General features: G+C 52.2%; 1 protein-coding gene across 9 annotated transcripts in view; it reads right to left on the minus strand.

Annotated features, from left to right (window-relative positions):
- Positions 1 to 361: 361 nt before the first annotated feature.
- Ttc7b (tetratricopeptide repeat domain 7B) overlaps positions 362 to 14,863 on the minus strand; it is a 211,833-nt gene continuing 197,331 nt past the window's right edge. For 8 of the 9 annotated variants that reach the window (XM_039112527.2, XM_063262123.1, XM_039112520.2 and 5 more), the window contains one exon: positions 362 to 1,417. In XM_039112527.2, the coding sequence (XP_038968455.1) occupies positions 1,196 to 1,417 (222 nt within the window). In that variant the 3' untranslated portion in view covers positions 362 to 1,195. The other variant, XM_063262124.1, reaches the window with a different exon arrangement.

Consider the following 14,863-nt stretch of genomic DNA (forward strand, 5'->3'; position numbering starts at 1 on the left):
AAACCCTTTCTGCACAGGGCAGACCCTGACGTCTGGCAAAGGTAAAGCCTCAGGCTGCATCTCAATGCCTTTTTGCCAGGTAGTTTCCCCAGGTGAGTGTCTTGACCCCACATCTCCTCTCCCATGAATGAATGAATGAATGAATGAGGTGCGAGCAGCCAGGAAGGAGAAAACTCACCAGCTCAGACTTGGAGTACAGAGCAGGCCTGAGGCTCTCCTCTACAGCGGTGCCTGCACTGTGCTGGTGTGCCCAGGCAGACTGTTGAGAGCTGGCCCCTGCAATGGCAGAGCTCCACAGCTCTCAGATGAGCCAGTGGCTGCTCTCTGGCCTGCCAGCTTTGTGAAAGACAGAAGCCAGGGGTCCATTTAAAAATCATTTTTTTATTAACATCATCTTCCTGTTTAGCCAAGTGTCTGTCATGTATAAGGAATGTCGGTAAATATTCCATTTGAAGTTTCTTTGTACATATTTCCATCGATAAATAAACTCTGAATTCACATAAAAAAGTTAAACTTAAATAACTCATATTTCCTTCTCTTGTAACAGCCATATATTGGTAAAATATAAATATTCTTAGACTCGGGCTTTGTTCTAAGGAGGAGGACAGTAATTCACCACATGGTACAGCTGTTGACAATGAAACCGAGACGCTGTCAGCTGGTGTCCTGGTGTGGACGGGTACTGAGGTGGGAAACAGAAAATTCACATTTGGTTTTGGGCCAAGGGAGGGGGAGGAGAGGTGTGGAGCGGGCAGAGGGCAGGGCGGTAGCTTTCATACAGCACTGATAAAAATGATCCCTTCTGCCGCTCAACTCTGACCTGGAATATCTTCCTCTGCACTTGCTGATTAAGTCCGCAATCATTTTACCTAAAACTCTGGTGTCGGCTAACTGAATATGGCACATGATCCATTGGGGACATCAGTAGATTCAGAGAACCATCATGGGTCTGGCAAAAACAAGAATGAATGAGTGTAGGAGCGGAGAGCTATGATTCTGGGTTGGTGAGGTTGATCCACACCGGTCACATATCCATCCAGGGCCTCGGTACTGCAGATGCGTCCACTGGGTGACAGGATGCCGCTGGCAGCCTGCACGGAGCATCCCGAGCCTGTGTGGCAGGTGAGGCGGGTGGCCCGCTCAGAGCACACGGGGGATGACGGTGACGGGCACGGCAGGGCTGCTGGCCTCCAGCTCAGAGCACACGGGGGATGACGGTGAAGGGCACGGCAGGGCTGCTGGCCTCCAGCTCCAAGGCTGTCAGGAAGCACTCAGTAGCTGCGGCATCGTTGCCCTGAGCTTGGAGGACCTCACCCAGCCCGTTCCAGACCTCATGGGCTGTGGAATTCACCTGCACTGCATCCCGGAGAATCTTCTCAGCGAGACTGTAGCGGCCCAGCTGGTGAAGGACCAGGGCCTGTGGAGACAGACAGTCAGACACTCAAGGGCGCCAGGCACCTACCTGACCTGGACCCTGAGTAGGGGCCCAGGAGGTAGGAATGTGTCTGGGCACATGCGTTCTCGCCAACTCCTGAGCTTAGGAGCCACAGTTCAAGACACCGGAAACTGCTGGGTCCACTGACCTTTCGACTACAAACAGATGCACGGCTCACTGCATCCAGGGGCTCAGGAGTAGCTGAGGTCATCCTGGGTGGCAGTGAGGCCCTGCCTCAAAAGCAAAGCAAGAAACACCACCAACCCTCCAAAACCAGACCAAACCAGAAAAACAACCACACCACCCCCAAATGAAAACCAAATGAAGGTAGTTTTGTATAGTTTATCTGAAAGTTTCTCAAGAATCAACCAATCGGAAAGGTCTATAGTGATTCAGTGTGGCTGACCGGTTGTGTCCTAGCTGGCACCAGCCTGTATGGGAAGGCATCTGTCATCTGTGGCATCATTGGGATATGACATTAAGAAAGCCTCATCTCTTGCCATAATCAAGTGCCTTACACTAATGTACAGTGCTCAGCGGCACACAGAAGCCACCTTTCCCTCAGGTCAGGGCATCTGTGTTGACCCTCAAATATTTGACCACAGACACGTTTCCCAGTTGTGCAGGTCAGTAAGTGCCTTTTCAGCTAATGGCTACACTCTTATGTAACCAGCCTCTCCTTGGTGTGGTGACACTGAGGTCATGGTCAACCTCTACTCTTGAATGTCACACATTCACAGCCATCTTTCTAGAAAGTGTTACTCTGTCCTTTGAATGGGATTTCACTTTGTAAACCACACTGGCCTACAATTTGGATAATCCCCCTGCCTCAGCATTCTAAAGTCATGTGCAGTCATTCTTTACCAGACTGTTAGTCTTTTACAGCTCCAGCAGCCTCTAGTGAGGTGAACTTATTGAGAAACACCATCGGTTCAGAAACAGACATGGCACATTGATCTGGGTGGAGGATTAAGGGTGCGGGAGTCTGGTGTCCCCATCCTTCACAGTGGCCTTCATTTGGAGAGTCTCTCTTTAGGGTAAATGTGTCCAAAGTGGCAGTCATTGTTAGAGCCCCTGACTTCTTTTAGAGCGGTGCACACTTCCTGTGAGGTTAGCTTCTCTGGCCTGCTGCTCTGGAGGCCCCTCTGTCTCTGCTCTCCCTTGTACTAAGATGAGTCCTTGCCGTCCTCTCTGTTGAGATCTGCACTTCTGTGATAACCAGGGCAAGCTAATCCCCCCTTTCCTTCGGACCCCCTAGAAGACTATCTGCTACCACCATCATCTTTGAGTTTCTTTGAATCAAGACCCTCTGCCCCGCCCCCACATTCATTCATTATTTTTGTGTGTATGTGTGTGTTCCTGTGTGCATTTATGTGTACCACGTGTGCTCTGGAGCCCAGAGGGCAGAGGGGGGCAGAGAATCCCCTGGAACTAAAGTTGCAGCTGCTTATGAGCTGCCACATGGATGCCGGAGACCGAACCCAGGTCCTCTGCAGAGCAGTAAGCAATGCCAACCGTAGAACCGTGCTAAGTCCTGTTTTCAGAGGAAATTCACAAATGGCTGTAAATCTGGGGTGGGTGGTGTCGCTCTCTAGCTTACAAAGCTAACACCCTGTAGGACCAACAATCGCTCACTGGGTATCGTGACTTGTCCTGTTTTAAGTAGCTTACTTTGCCTTAGCAGGCAGGCCTGCATTTCTGCTGCTGTGTAAGACACAAAATGGCTAATCTGGCTTGCCCTTTGCTGTCATACAGCAGGCAGTACCCAGAAGCAGGGGCCACCTACTATCCTACTATGCTCCACTGTGCCACAGAGGTTGCCTCTATTTTAGCATCATGCTGTTTTAATCTCCACACTGTGAGTCCTATTTTAACAGGTAGGACTAAAGTCTTTCCTCTCTACCATTTGCTTTTAAATACTTCCTGATCATCTTTCCTTGAACTATTATGTGACAAACATTTGGTCAGTCCCTTTAGGAGTCAAACTGTACTTGCACTGAGTTTCCAGGTGTGCATGGAGAAACTGACATCTTTATGGTGGGTAATTTTCCTGCCCAAGGTAAGACATGGCCTGACACTGCTCAAGTATGACCCCAGTGGCTGTGGATGTGGTTTCATGCTTAATGTATCATGTTAACTTGGTCCCCAAAATTGCATGAGAATCCACACATGGTGGTACCCTGCCCCCAGTTGGTTTTGATTGGTAAATAAAGTTGCTGGAGGCCAATGGCTGGGCAGGGAGACAGAGGAGACAGAGACTTTAGGGTTCCCAGGCAAGGGACTGAGGAAGGAGCAAGAAGAGGGAGAGCCACCATGCCTGGGAAGGAGTAGAAGCCACTCTTGAGATGTGCTGGACAGAAAATATAGCCATTGTGTAGGTGCTGGGGAAATCAGTCCAAGAGGACTGCAGGTAACTCAGAAATATTGGAGGGGAATGTGTTAGCCATCCATGTGGAGGTTTGGAAGTGGCCCAGTCATTGAGCTGTTTAAGGCATATTAAAATATGAGGGTGTGTGTGTGTGTGTGTGTGTGTGTGTGTGTGTGTGTGTGTGTATGCACACGCACGCACACCTGTCTGTCTGTCTCTCATTTGGGAACCCAAAACATTGGGGCAGGTAGCAAGGACAGTGCCATGCCACCACTGGGACAATTTGAGTAGTTATTTGGGTTCAGCAACAACCAACTCTCCCAGGAAGCCTGTTCCTCCTACACATAGCCTGTGCTTACAAGGTGGGCCTATCCTGCTCTCACAGTCATACTTCACCATCAGGCGTCAGGTCTCAGGAGCAGCTGTGGCAGCTGTGGCCTGAGCCACATGCAGGTGACATCACCATGAGACCAGGGGCAGATGGTGATCACTCTAGAGCAGTCAGGAAGCCAGCACCTGCAGCAGGCAGTGTCTGGTTAACTGCAGCTGCCCCCTCCTCAGGGCACCTGCCCTGCAGGTGCCTAAAAGGTTGTACTGACCCCTGAGCTACCCACCTGCTGGAAGAGCTGGTGGTCAGAGAGATGACAGCCAAGTTGCCCTGTGGAGGTCCTCCACTGGGGGTTCCGGAAGAGAGAACTCTAGTTCTGGGGGGAAAAGGGTTTGGGAAGTCTTCGTGGGTGAGGAGGAGGAAGAGGAGGACAAGGAGGAGCAAAAGGTGATGTCGATGTCACAGAGGGCTGGCCTCAGTGTGCAGGGGCTTCTCCTCAGCCTCTTCATGCCTCTTAGAGAGGAAGGGAACTGGGTAGGAACAGGGAGATGTTCAGCCCTGGGGCTGGTCTTCCTGAAGGGATGGGTGCCCACTGCAGTACAGACAGCAAATGCCTGGCCATTGGTCTCATCCTGCTGGAGCAGGTCCCCATCCCTAGGCTGGAACTCTGTTTTGATTTATTTATTTATTTTATGTATTGATGTTGCTGGGAATTGAACTCAGGACCTCTGGAAGAGCAGTCAGTGCTCTCAACCACTGAGCCATCTCTCCAGGCCCCTGGAACTCTGTTTTGATATGGCAGTGACTGCACATGGTCACTGCCTACTATGGGCTCCAGGGTAGGGCACATCTACACTGCTAAAAGTCCTAGACAGCACAGCCCCAGTGAGTGGGAATGCCTGACCTCCTCAGAGCTGGGTTGGTGGTGGTGAGTGGGGTCTCTGTGGTTCCTAGTGGTTAGGCTAAGGTTGAGACAGACTGCCACTCTCAGATGACCTCAGAACTTCCCAAACAATGTGTTCTGTGGAATTAACTCCTAAAGCCAGTGTGGGCTTGCCACAGAATTGAAAGGTAGACCTCTCCCTATCTCCCCAGTGAGCCAAGTCCAGTTGGGAAATCAGTCACACTATAGGAACTATCACAGCATATTCTTGCTAAGCAAAAGGTTGGCCAGACGTGGCTGGCAGTTGACTATGTGACCAAACCCTTCCATGCCCCAGAGGCCTTCTTTTGGCCCTGGCCTTGAAGAGCAATTCTGTAACAGCACCAACATCCCTTCCAGGCCCACAGGCCCTGCCTCTTTTCCTCTCCTAAGACTGGAAGCTTTGCATTGAACTGTTCCCTCTGCCAGCTGGCTGCAGCAGTCTCATGGTTCAGCCAGGCTGGCTGCCACTGGACACACTGCGGGGTCCCTCTCACTTCCCCAACCTCCGTCAGTCTGGCCCTTCCTGGTAGAACTCCAGGCCTATCAAAATCCTGGGCCTCCCAACTTCCTGAGGTCCAAGGTGCCCTGCTCCCCTCAAGTAGGTCAGGAGCACTGGCTCTCAGCCCTCCAACAAGCAAGAGAGAGGAAAGCTGACATACTCCATGACCCTAGAACTCACAATTCCCTCACCACCATCAAAGTGGACACAACCTATATATGGGTGATATCCAGACTCGTGTGACACACACACACACAGGTAGGTGTGACTCAGGCCTGTCTTAAAGAGCGGTGACAATGTCTAATGGCACCAGGTCCTTATTCAATGCTAGGTGCAGGCTCTACCCCCACCATCCTCGACTGCTACCAGGGTGGACACCAGGGTGGATGTGTGCCACAGGCTGAGCTCCCGCCCCGTCTGTGGAAGGGAGACTGGAGCTGTGATGCACGCACATGCCCCTAGCACTGGGTCCCCTCGTTCATGCAGAATACGGAGCTCCTTGCTGGTCCTTTCATCAGACACAAATGCAGACAGCTTCAGGCTTGTAATTATTCTAATCAGGTGTTTTATACAAATACGATCTTGGTGATGCACCAAACTAGAAATAAAGGATTAAATTAAACCTGTTATTTCAAGTGAGATAAAATGGACTTGGCTAGTTTGAGGGCAATTAGTGTCTGCCTTGTTGTGGTGGTAGTGGCTGCCCTAGACTCAATACCTTGCCACATGCCTAAGGAGCACACAGGAGCCCCTGGAAGGCTGCGGTTCACGAGTCAGAAGCCTTCAAGGCCAAAGCTCCTCTGGGAATCTCAGACACCTCCATGGTGCTCTCTGCCCAAGAGCAAGGGCAGCCATTTGCTGAAGTCAAGGCATGCCACAGTCTACTTGTCCCAGGAGTATTGGCATGGGGAGGTGACATCCATGAGAGAGCATCCTTCTCAAAGAAGCCACTGCTGAAACCTTAGGCTCAGCTGCAGTTAGGCCAGTTGTCCCCAGCTGGCTGTCCTGTCCCCAGCAGTGTCTGGGGAGAGAGTGCTGGGCACTCTCCAGGCTGGGTACGGATGACTCTTGCTCCTGTCAGTCCCACGCTGTCTCCAGCTGCCACTCACTGGACTTTAATAGCTTTGTTCCCACTTCTAGGTCAGAAATGCCATCATTGCGACCCTGTAGGGGGCAGGGTTAGGGCAAGTGGCTCAAGGCAGTGATGTCTGGTGTCCTCAAAGACCAGAGGTGGACAAACCCCCGGGGCCAGCAGCTTGTCTGAGTTTTCAGTGTACAAGGAGTTGATGGACATCAAGAGTTTGCTGAGCTGTCTGTGAGAATTGCAGGATGCCCTACAGCTCCACTTCCTCACCGGGCTTTGCTGTAGATGATGACAGGGCAAGGGCTGGACGAACCCCACCACCTCAGCAAGCCCTGAAAGATCTTGGACTCAAGAAATTGACCTAAGCATTGAGTGAGTGCAGATCCAGACCAGTGCCCTGCCCTGGCTTTTCGCATGCTGTGATGGTCACCTGAAGCAGTGTGAGACTGTCTGCTCCAGACAGAGTTGGGCTCCAAGACACAAGCTCCAGGGACGGGCACAGGTCGATGCTGTGCTCGGCAGCTTGGATGGTGAGGTGCAGCACACACCACTGATCGGAAAGAAGAGAATTAGCCAGAGATGTTTTAACAAATGTTTCCTTAAGTCAGAGACCGACAGTGAACTAGTTCTACTCTCAGAAGCCCACAGGGAACAAATGGCTTTGACAGGATGGTTGGTAGTGGCCCTGGAACACAGAGCCTTGGGTGGTCCCGATCCTCTCCACAGCCTCTTCCTCCTCTGAAGCACTAGAAGAGCTGTCTGTTCTGGGCATGAGCACTTTGTGATGTGGCTCAGGGGACTGCTATCAGCCTGCCCTTGCTTCCCACTGACTCCTGCGGAAGAACTGAACCAGCCGTGTAGGTGGTGGTGGTGGGGGCTGCCCTTGGTTTCTCTATCTGGATCCCAGCATCTCTGGGTGAGGTCTGGTTTCCACCAGGCTGTCTTCTGTTCCCTTCGTTTGCTCAGAGCACAGGGCAGGCAAGTGTATGCATCCAGGATAATTATGTCAGTCTGGTTCTGGGCCAGGACTTCTCAGTCCAGCCACCTGCCCACATTCTTCTGTCCACACCCACCACTGCACACTGCGGGAGGGGCTTGCACACTGCACTTGGCTTCCTGGAGAAGGAGCCCGGGAGGTCAGGCAACCCTATCCTCCTTCAGAGCAGAGCAGGCCTGGCTTTGCAGCTTGAGTGTATTTAAACTGTTTTTCCCCAGTTCTCGCAGAGGCCTTCCTGACAACCTTGTGCCCATTTTAGATGCAGAGCGGCAGGTACCCGAGTGTGTCTGCATGCAGCTTTCTCCAGCACACAGCTTCTGCCGCCATCCCGGGGTGGCCTGCAGGCGCTCCAGTGAGGACAGTGCATTTATGAGGCTGCTCAGTGTCTGGAGCTTGAGTGCTGCTCTGGGGACCCGGGCTGAAGGGCAGCAGGGGGGAGGTTACAGGGACAAAGGACAGCAGGGAGATGCCATCTGCCAGCTGCCAGAGCCCTGTCACACTGCAGAGAGGGACTTCTGCCAAAGGTCAGCAACGGGTTGAGGAGAGAGCTCTAGAACTACTGGCTGAGGCCAAGCCTGGTGCTATGTGGCCTTTCTCCAGGGCTGGGGTGACATTAAAGGTAACTTTCTCTAATCCCCGTGGCCTCTGCCTTTCACACCACACTACAAGCCCCAGCCCCACTTGAATGTCAGGACTCAGACAAGGGCTGCCTCCTCCTCTCCTCCAAGCTAACTAGAACAGATGATGATGATGATGATGATGATGATAAACCTTGTAGCAAACAAACCTCGTATTTTTCTATGCTTGAGAGCCAATCAGCAACAGAAACAGCAGTACTCAGCCCAGGGTTCTGGGTCCCTGCTCTTCTCAGCAGGTAGGTGGCCCCCTATTCTTGCATCAGGAGCTTACTGTACCCCAGTATTCCTGGCATTAATGGGCCTCTAAAGCCTTTCTCTCAAGTCCCCAGGCTCTGGTGTTCTGAAGTCATGCGGGTACGTCCCCTTCTGCTTCTACCTGGCTGCATTAAAGACCCGAAGGAACTTCTGAAACAGCTTGCTCCCTCCCTCCCTCCTTCCCTACACTTTGGGCTTTGCAGGGATGGTAAATTTAAATCTCTCTCCATTTGACTGCAGTCTGCATCATGTAGGTCCTCAAAGGAAGAGGCCTCACTGTGGGTTCAGAGCAAGCCATCATCAAGTCTCAGGGAAGCATGAAGATGGCCTTTTCTTTTTGAATGGTTTTTAAAGTCACGTGACTGGCAGAATCTTTTAATGTGGCTTCTTCTCAGGGTGTTGTGAAATGTCCTAGAGGAATGGGCCTGTAATTAGAGAGGCTGCAGCGATGGCTGCCGACACTGGCAGTGAGGAGACAGAGGTCTGGCTGTAAGCCCCAGGGCCCGTCCAGTCAGGCCCTCAATTGCCTCTGGCCTGATTTCTTTGAAAGGGGGCACTCAGCACTAGTGACAATCTATCTATAGGCTGCCAGGCTTTTTAGAGAACTGGGGGTCATTGGGTTAGTTTGGGGGAGGACCACAGCCACCTGGCTGGCCAAGGCCTGAGAAGTCCCAAAGACACCCCCGCCCACAGAAGGAAGTTAGGATGCAGTTCAGGCGGAGGACAGTAGGTAACAGGAGCATCCCAAGGGCCCTTATTATGGGTGGGACAAGGGTGGTGGTGGCTAGGAGAAAGCAAGCACAGGCCTGTGGGGAGATTGGTTCCCCAGTAACCAATCCGCTGAAACCCTGATACAGATGCTGTTTTTACTTATTACCTATTCAGTTCTGTGTACTTTTTAAAAACAAAAGTCAGAAATGTGGCTTCATTGGGAAGGGGGACAAAGAGGTCAATAACCCCTCAGCCAGCCCTGGTCCGTCTTCAGGATTCTGAGGGAAGATCACTTTTATACTACACATTCCTCCCACTGCCAGGGAAATGCTGCTGGCAGCTACCATACTGAAATATTTACAATGACCAGAAAGTCCGTATGTATCTTGAGCAGATATATTTTCCCTAAACAGTGCCTCTGCTGGGACCGCAGAAGTGAGCCACAGAACAGCAGTCTGGTATCTGTGTCCCCAGGACAGGCTCTGCTCGCGCTGCTACAACCAGAACCGCTCCGGCTCTCCCCTTCATCCACAAATGAGTGTGGAGAGCAGTGGGTACACAGTGGGCACCAGTGTGCCTGTACTGTGTGGCCTGCTAGAGACCCAGGGGCACACTGTCACAGGGTCATATTCCTATCCCCTGAGGGGCACAGGCCTGGGCCTGGAGGGTAGACCTCTCAGGAGTCTTGCCCTGGTCTGGTATCTTAGGCAGAGTCAGGATATCTCTTGAGTGTTCAGAACCAATGTCTGCCTGAAGGGAGGAAGCTACAGGAAGTGTCCCAGACAAGATCCAACTCTCTTACTTGCTAAGTGGAAGGGGAGGATGAAGCTTAGGGTCCATGACCACTTAAGTGTAGGGGAGGAGCTGTGACCCCCAAAGTGGCCGTGAGACAGAAGACAATGTATCTAATTCCTCCTGGTGGACACACCAGCTGCCTGGCTCTTGAGAGGATGAGCTCATTTGCTAGCCAGTCAAATGCCCAATCAGAAGGCATGAGGCAGAGGAGCAGGGTGTTACTGTTACCAACAGTGTCAGGACCAGGCTCTCTGCCTGGGCGCACTGCCCTGGCCCCAAACAACTTCACTTGCCCTTGGGATTAATGTGCAATGGTTTTGCTAATCAGGGAAGAGGGAGATGTGGCTTTTATAATGGAAAGACACTGTGGTCAGCTCCTCTCTGAGGCCACGCTGTCTTAGAAACTCATAACCAGGCAGTCTGGCTGCTGCCCCCTGTCCCTGAGACAGGGGCCACTCACTGGCCCTGATGTCTGAGCACCTGGTGCTTGGTGTTACTGCACTCAAGGGCCCTGGGAGTCAGGCAGGGGCCTGTAGTCCCCCAGCACCAGAGGAGTTCCCTCTGGCAGGAGCCTGAGGCAAGATGCTCACAAACTCAGCCACCAGTCAGCACAGAAGCAGTGTCAGCCTCCGTAGCTCTGCCTGGTGTGCTGACCCACTTGAGGAAGTGTCAGGCCAGGCAATCCTATGCATCATCAAAGGACATCCAGTTAGCAGAGAGCCAGGACCACTGATGGGGGTGAAGACAGTGACTCGGAAGCCTTGATGTGGGGATGGTATGCACCTGTCTCAGTCTGAAACCAGAGGTAGTCCGGTACCCTGCCAACAGTCCAAACTGAACCTCTAGCTTCCCCTCCCCCACCTGCCAAATTAGGCTCGGACTTTGCTGCAGTGGGGTGAGCTCACTGGCTGAGCCTGGCTTGCTCTTAGGAGAGAAGTGCTTTGGTCCTGATGCTGTGGCAACTGCCGTTCCCTAGGCACTGTGCTCTATTCTGTGGGTGCTACCTGGCTGCCCTTTCTGGTACTTTTCCACAGGCAATGGGCAGGAGACTCCTGTTGACTTATTTATACATCTCCCTGGTTGACTTATTTATTTATTTTTATCTACCTTCAACAACAAGTCAGGCAGAAAACAACGGCAAGCCAGAATGGCCTTAAAGTCACGTGCTTCCCCATGGCCCAAGTTATTCACACAGCGGAAAGTCGGGTGCTAATTACCTCCCAGGGGGCCCTACCTGTCTCCAGAAGAGACTTCTGTCCCTGCCTGTTTGGAAAGCTGGTGTGTCATTCCAGGCAGGTGCAGGAGCACAGCTGTCCAGGACCACTGTTTCCATATAAGAGGCCCAGCTTCCCTAGAGGGGACATGGATAGGTGGGATATCCCCAGGGCCTTGTTGGGGAGGGCAGAGGGCTTCCAATTATGGGCCTGTCATGGTCACAATAAGTTATATGTAACCAGTCAACAAAGAGGCTCTTCTGAGGCTTTCTGGAGTCCCAGGCCTGAGAGGGCGAGCCTTAGAAACCCTGACCTGGCTATGGTGGCCCAAGCCTGGATCCCTTCCCAAATGGCCTGGTGGACCCCACCATGACCAAATACCAGACCAGAAGAAACCTCAGGGAAGGGCTTGAGGCAGGCAGTGCTTGTGGCTGAGCTATTAGCCTTACGCCTGAGTCCTGTGACCCACTTCCTCAAACTAGGCCCTACTTTTCTCCTTAAGGTTCTACTCCTTCCTGAACAGCGCCATCAGGTGAGAACCAAGCAGTCAAACAATGAGCCTACAATAGTATAAAATATCCAAACAGTAGTACCTGACCCCAGTGACAACCTGTTGTCAGGGAAGGGCGAAGGAAGCCATGCCTTTGTGGGTGTTCTCTGGGTTCAGTCAGACCATTTCCCACCAAGCACTGCAAGCAAAAGCCTGGCTCCAGCAAGTTTAGTGAGGTGCCTGGGCAGGAGGCAGGGCTTGGAGGAGCCCAGTGGGTGTGGCAGCCCCCTTTCCACCCTACTATGTGATCTACGGCTAACCTAGACCTCGTCCTGTCTCTCGAGTCTCACTTTTGCAGTCTGGAAGAGGAAGGCAGAGTGCAGAATGCTCTGGCCCGTATTTACTACGTCTTTTGAATCATTATTACATACTCAGTGTACACGCTGTCCCAGGCTTGAGAAGTAGTGGCTGATGTGACCAGAAAGGCTTCTCAGGGAAGAGGCTGGGCCAGAGAAAGAGGCCGAGTGAGTTGCAAAACTAAATGCATAGGAGAGCAGCCTTAGGATGCGCTCTCCACATGTGACCAGGAGGGAAGGGGCAGTTCTGCTCCCATTCTGCTCAGAGAGGCTACAGGTGAGCCTAACTGAGTGAGCCTAACTGAGTGACTCTAACTCCCTAGAGTCCTTGGGTGGGGCAGCACCGCTTTCTGCCTTCTCAGGAGTAGGCGGGTAAGCAGGTTTGGGCTGAGCATGCCAGAAGGTCCAGATTTATAGGAAACTTGGAACACTCCAAGAAGTCAACAGTACAGAGCGGAAGCCACCAGCTGTTAGACTAGGGAACCCTAGGGTCACTGAGGCAGAGGCCACGTTTACTCACTGACCTTTCTACCTCTGGGCACTTGCAGTTTGCAGACAACGCTTACTGTTGCTTACGAGTCGTTTCATTCCCTACACACTCTGGGTATACCATAATTACTCCATTGATGACCACAGAGTGGGTGCTAGGTCCCAGTTCTGCCCATCACCCATCATGTCCAGCTTCTGTGTCAGATGTACTCCTGGCCAAGTGTAGCAGGCTATGTGGGAGGTGTTGGCTTCCACAGCCATCCCTGCATGTTGCCTGGAGATGTGACTTCTCTGGGCCCATCTGGACTTCAAGTGGAAAATGTCCGATGCGAGAGGGTTGCCAAAATGACACAAGCTTTGGCGCTCCATTTCCAATAGCCAGGGACCAAAGAGGCCGGCCTCCAGGTGGGGTCCCACGCGGGTCATCTGGCTCACTGGGACACAAACACTGGTTGATTTACTACCTGCCAGTGGAGGCGGCCACTTTGGCCAGCACCTAGCGCATCCCTGCCAGGGTCTGGCAAGAGTTATTTTTCCATTTTTAAATAGGAACAAACAGAAATGATAAGACATTTTCCAATGGGGGGGGGGGGACTGAAACTGATTGGCCTTGGAAAAATTGTCCCCAAAATAACAAGACAATAACAGGACAACTCATAATCCTCTGTCTGGGTGGAAAGACTCTCTGTCCAGCACTAGGCCCCACTCAGCTACTCCTCAGCTCGTCCCTGCTTTGCTGGTAAACCAGTGAGGGGGGGCACTTTAGTGAGGAAAGGAGAAAGAGACAGGTTGCTTGGAGGCAAACTTTCACTGTTGTTTGTTTGAATAAACTGTCCTCCATTCCCCCATCACCCCCGTACTCCCAACTCAGACCCAGGGCTGGAGGAAAGAAGATAGTGACCAGGCTGCGGACCTAGTGGGGATCTGGGGACAATGTGGCTGTAAGAAGAGGAAGGTTTCGGGTTGGGGATTTAGCTCAGTGGTAGAGCGCTTGCCTAGGAAGCGCAAGGCCCTGGGTTCGGTCCCCAGCTCCAAAAAAAAAAAAAAAAAAAAAAAAAAAAAAAAAAAAAAAAAAAGAACCAAGTTGCTAAGAAGAGGAAGGTTTCTGTTGTGGAGCTCCTGGGGAGAACAGAGACCTGGCAGGCACTTTCTTTTCCCACACACTGAAGCAGAATAAGCCAGCATCAAGAGCAGAGGCATCCCAGGAGTTCCCAGTCAGTGTGAGAGGTGCGTAGGAGGGGCTGCTCACCTGCCTTTGTGGAGGGACTGAGTTCATTTGTATGTGGTCCCTGCTACAGGCTGTGGTTGACACGAAATGGGTGCCTGTGGCCTTGAACAATGACTTGGAGGGAGACTAGAAAATCAGAATAAATGAAAGCATCCGCCATCACTCCTGTGGCGATCCTGCTCACAGAGACAGGTTCAGACTACAGACTACTGGCACTGGCTGATCCAGGACCAGCTTGTTACAGGCAATTCTTGTTCTGACTACACTCTGCTAAAAGAAAGGCCCCTCTTTCCTAAAGAACAGGGAAAGGGAAGTCCACAGGGAACCTCAAGGCCTGCATCCTAGGGGAATCTGAGGGAATCTCATACCCATGTGACTTTCATGCTTCCGTGTTCGGGAGACGGTCAGGTGCTGAGGTGAGGGGCTTGTGCTGGGCTAGGACCATGTCTACGTCCCTGAGGGGAGATGAGGTTGGCATGACTGCTGGAGAGGAAACATGTCCTGGTCAGAACAGATCTCCAGTGCATGTCAGAGCTAGAATCTAGACGCTGTTTTTTCTGCTCCAAATTGTGTACTCTCCCTGGCCCTGGCCTGGGCAGCTCTGCTGTTCCTCCTCCCCTGCTTCCTTCAGCCCTGTCTCTACTCAGAGGGCAGGCCTCCTGTCTGCTCAGTACCACAGCATCTTCTGAGGTGGGCGGGGCCTTGAGTGCTCTTCACCACGGTCACTGCTCTGTGGTCCCTCTCCCTCTCTCCAGCATAACAATTCCCTCTCTGGCCCATGAGTACAAGTAATGTCGGCCAAAATGGCTCTCAGAAAGAAAAAAGAGCCCAGACGCGTGGCATTGGCCATTTTCCACAGAGTAAGTCCTCCTGTTAAGGCTAACCTCATGCTACCCACATGAGCTTGCTGCATCAGCTTGGAGCTAGAGAAGGCTATGCTTATGGGCCCCAGCACTGGGTAAGTGAGACCAGTCCCTGTCCAAATGCACCTGAAACCGCTGTGTGCCTCCAGGTGACACTAGAGCCACCAGACATCAGTATCAGTGTCCAA

Source organism: Rattus norvegicus, chromosome 6 (genome assembly GCF_036323735.1).
Source record: "Rattus norvegicus strain BN/NHsdMcwi chromosome 6, GRCr8, whole genome shotgun sequence".
NCBI lineage: Eukaryota > Metazoa > Chordata > Mammalia > Rodentia > Muridae > Rattus > Rattus norvegicus.